This window comes from Orbicella franksi, chromosome 7 (genome assembly GCF_964199315.1).
Source record: "Orbicella franksi chromosome 7, jaOrbFran1.1, whole genome shotgun sequence".
Taxonomy (NCBI): domain Eukaryota; kingdom Metazoa; phylum Cnidaria; class Anthozoa; order Scleractinia; family Merulinidae; genus Orbicella; species Orbicella franksi.
The window spans coordinates 20,931,325-20,933,824 of NC_138151.1; the positions used below are offsets into that span (position 1 = coordinate 20,931,325).

Here is a 2,500-nt window from a genome sequence, read left to right on the forward strand (position 1 = left end):
CCTTGATTCTTTAAAAGACGTCTCGCTGACTCTGGAACAAATACGTATGTGTCAGCTTAACAAAGTATTTGAGCTTAATAGTCCAGCTATATAAAAGCCCCTTTCTCTTATCATCTAAAAGTTAACCAGTTCACTTAAGTGCTGTAGAAAGTTAACACTGACGTGACGTTTCGATTACATATTTTGGTTTTAAACCTGTACAGTATTAACAGCCATGGAAGTTAAAAATTGAAAATTAAAATCCGGAAATAAAGGATTCTTTTCCCTGGTTGTTACAGGTTTCCACATTCAAAAGACGTCGTTACCACTAATTTCACGATCAGGGTGAGGGATTGTCACAACATGCTGTCAACTTCATATCAATACAAAGCGAGATATAATGATGCAAATCAAATTTCTTATTTTGATTTCCTTAGAAGAACCAGAATCCCCGGTCATCATATCTTCAGCCACAGACATTCAAGCCACCTCACTAACAGTAAACTGGACTGCACCAACTGTTGATGGAGGGAATCCTATCACAGCATACCAAGTGGTTATACTAAAGGGTAGCACTGAGATAAAGAATGTTAATATTACTGACCCTGGAATAACCAGTCTGTCTGTTGGAGATTTGGAGCGAAATACCGAGTACAACGTGAAGGTGTTTGCCAGAAATGCTGTCTTTGAAGGTGCACCTGTGCAAAAGACTATCAGAACAAAGGTTATCGGTAAGATATTCAGAAGCTTTCCGTAATTGAATGTTCAACCTTGATGAAGGGAAGAGGTCCCTTAAACTACTATTTCGGAAAGAATGGGGCAACATTTCCAATTTTATCCGACTATTAGCAAACAGTATCTTGAATATTGTTTTTACTCAGGAATTCCCGGAACACCAGACATCATAGACCTGCCTGCCGAAATACACAGCGATGAAGTGGTCATAAAATGGACAACGCCAAGCAGCAATGGAGCGGACATCACACGATACACTGTGTATATTCGAAACGTTACAAGTAACAATACCGTAGGAACCTGGATAAAGATTGAGGTCATTTATGATGTCTCTATCCATGCTTACGTCGTCACACTCAGAAAAGGCCAGCGGTATGACTTAGTGGTGACTGCAACCAACAAATATGGAGAAAGTTTGAAAGAAAAGCACGATATAAAGAGGATCAGAGTTTTAGGAGGTACAATAATAACAAAATACAAATTATTTAACTAGTTTTTGATCTCCAAATTTCTTTTCTTCAAAACAAATGAGTAACATTGTACAGTAAATAGATTAATCTGAATCCTTACGGAATAGTTAGTATTATTATCTTCGAGTACTGTTTTTAGTGTCAATCCTAATTCTGTCTTCTTTCCTGTTATTGTAGAGTCCACTAGATCCACTGCGAACCAGAATCAAACAGGTACTGAAACAATTCGGTGTATACCTGCATAACTGAACACGTGTTCGTATTTCTAACGTTTATTATGAATATTATCAGTTGTTAGGTGCGATAGAGAATTGGAGATTCTTCATGCTGTTTATCTCAGTGTCATAATCCTATTGGTGATAATCATAGTTGTTATTAGCGTTATCCACTGGAGAATACGTCGAGGTCCAGGTAATCGTATCAGATGCCTTACTACAATTTAAATTAACAAAGGTATCGAGTCGTCCAAGCGGAATTACACTCAATTCCTCATACTTGAATGAATTAGTCGTTACCTTTGTCTGAAATGGCCCCTACAGGACACTTTTCCTATCCTTTTCTGCCGTTCAAATCATGAAATTCCCTACCCATTTTATACATCCTCATCGTGATATTTAGCCCTTCTGGGCAGAGTGTTCCCGTAAGTCCATCCTAACTAGAACCTTCCGGACTCCATGTCAAGTTGGGCTCGGGCCGATCCAAGCATGCAACGGGAAAAGTCTCGGATGCCTAAGATACGAGCTTAACTAAAATGTTACGGATTCTCTTACTAATGCTGTTTCTTAAAATAGTCGACAAAATTCCTAAAAAGAGATCTCTTATGAAGGCGTCGTGGCATGAAAGTTTTTTAAAGAAGCCCAATTCGTTTCTTTATATATTTTGTCATTCTCAGGACACTTTCTTGTTTTTCAGCAATTCCTAAGTCTGGACAACGGTGAGTACAACAATCAAAGTTCAGTGGTGAAAAAATCTCATATGTTTGTATAGTTTATCCTTTGTCTTAGGGAAAGTTTTAATTGAACTACACACTTAGGAAGCAACAACAGTACTTATTTCAAAGAGTTAAGAATTTAAAATGAAATGTTTTCTAATTGCAGCATTGGCAGGTCTTCGTCACGTGCAGATTCCATTCAGATGGTAAGTTGTTCTTTCCATTTCTCTTTCGGTATAGGCTCACGGAAAAAGCTGTTTCTAGCAGAAACAGGTTGGCATAGATAAAGGAAGGAAATTTTCTTTCTGATAAATAAAATGAATTCCTTTGAATATCCGAAAAGAGAACTGCCATATAAGAAGAACGGGTGTGTTCGTCGTACCTT

General features: G+C 37.8%; 2 protein-coding genes across 2 annotated transcripts in view; one reads left to right on the top strand and one right to left on the bottom strand.

The window, feature by feature from the left end:
• The window catches only part of LOC145492428 (uncharacterized), a 456,732-nt gene that overhangs the window by 215,686 nt on the left and 238,546 nt on the right, over positions 1–2,500 (bottom strand). The gene's annotated exons all lie outside the window — the stretch shown is intronic.
• The window catches only part of LOC145492562 (uncharacterized), a 58,811-nt gene that overhangs the window by 9,038 nt on the left and 47,273 nt on the right, over positions 1–2,500 (top strand). Inside the window, exons 4-7 of the mRNA XM_081472006.1 lie at positions 1–44; positions 417–710; positions 861–1,172; positions 1,362–1,397. The exon at positions 1–44 is cut by the window's left edge and continues 223 nt beyond it. Coding sequence (XP_081328132.1) covers positions 1–44; positions 417–710; positions 861–1,172; positions 1,362–1,397 — 686 coding nt within the window. The remainder of the gene's footprint in view (positions 45–416; positions 711–860; positions 1,173–1,361; positions 1,398–2,500) is intronic.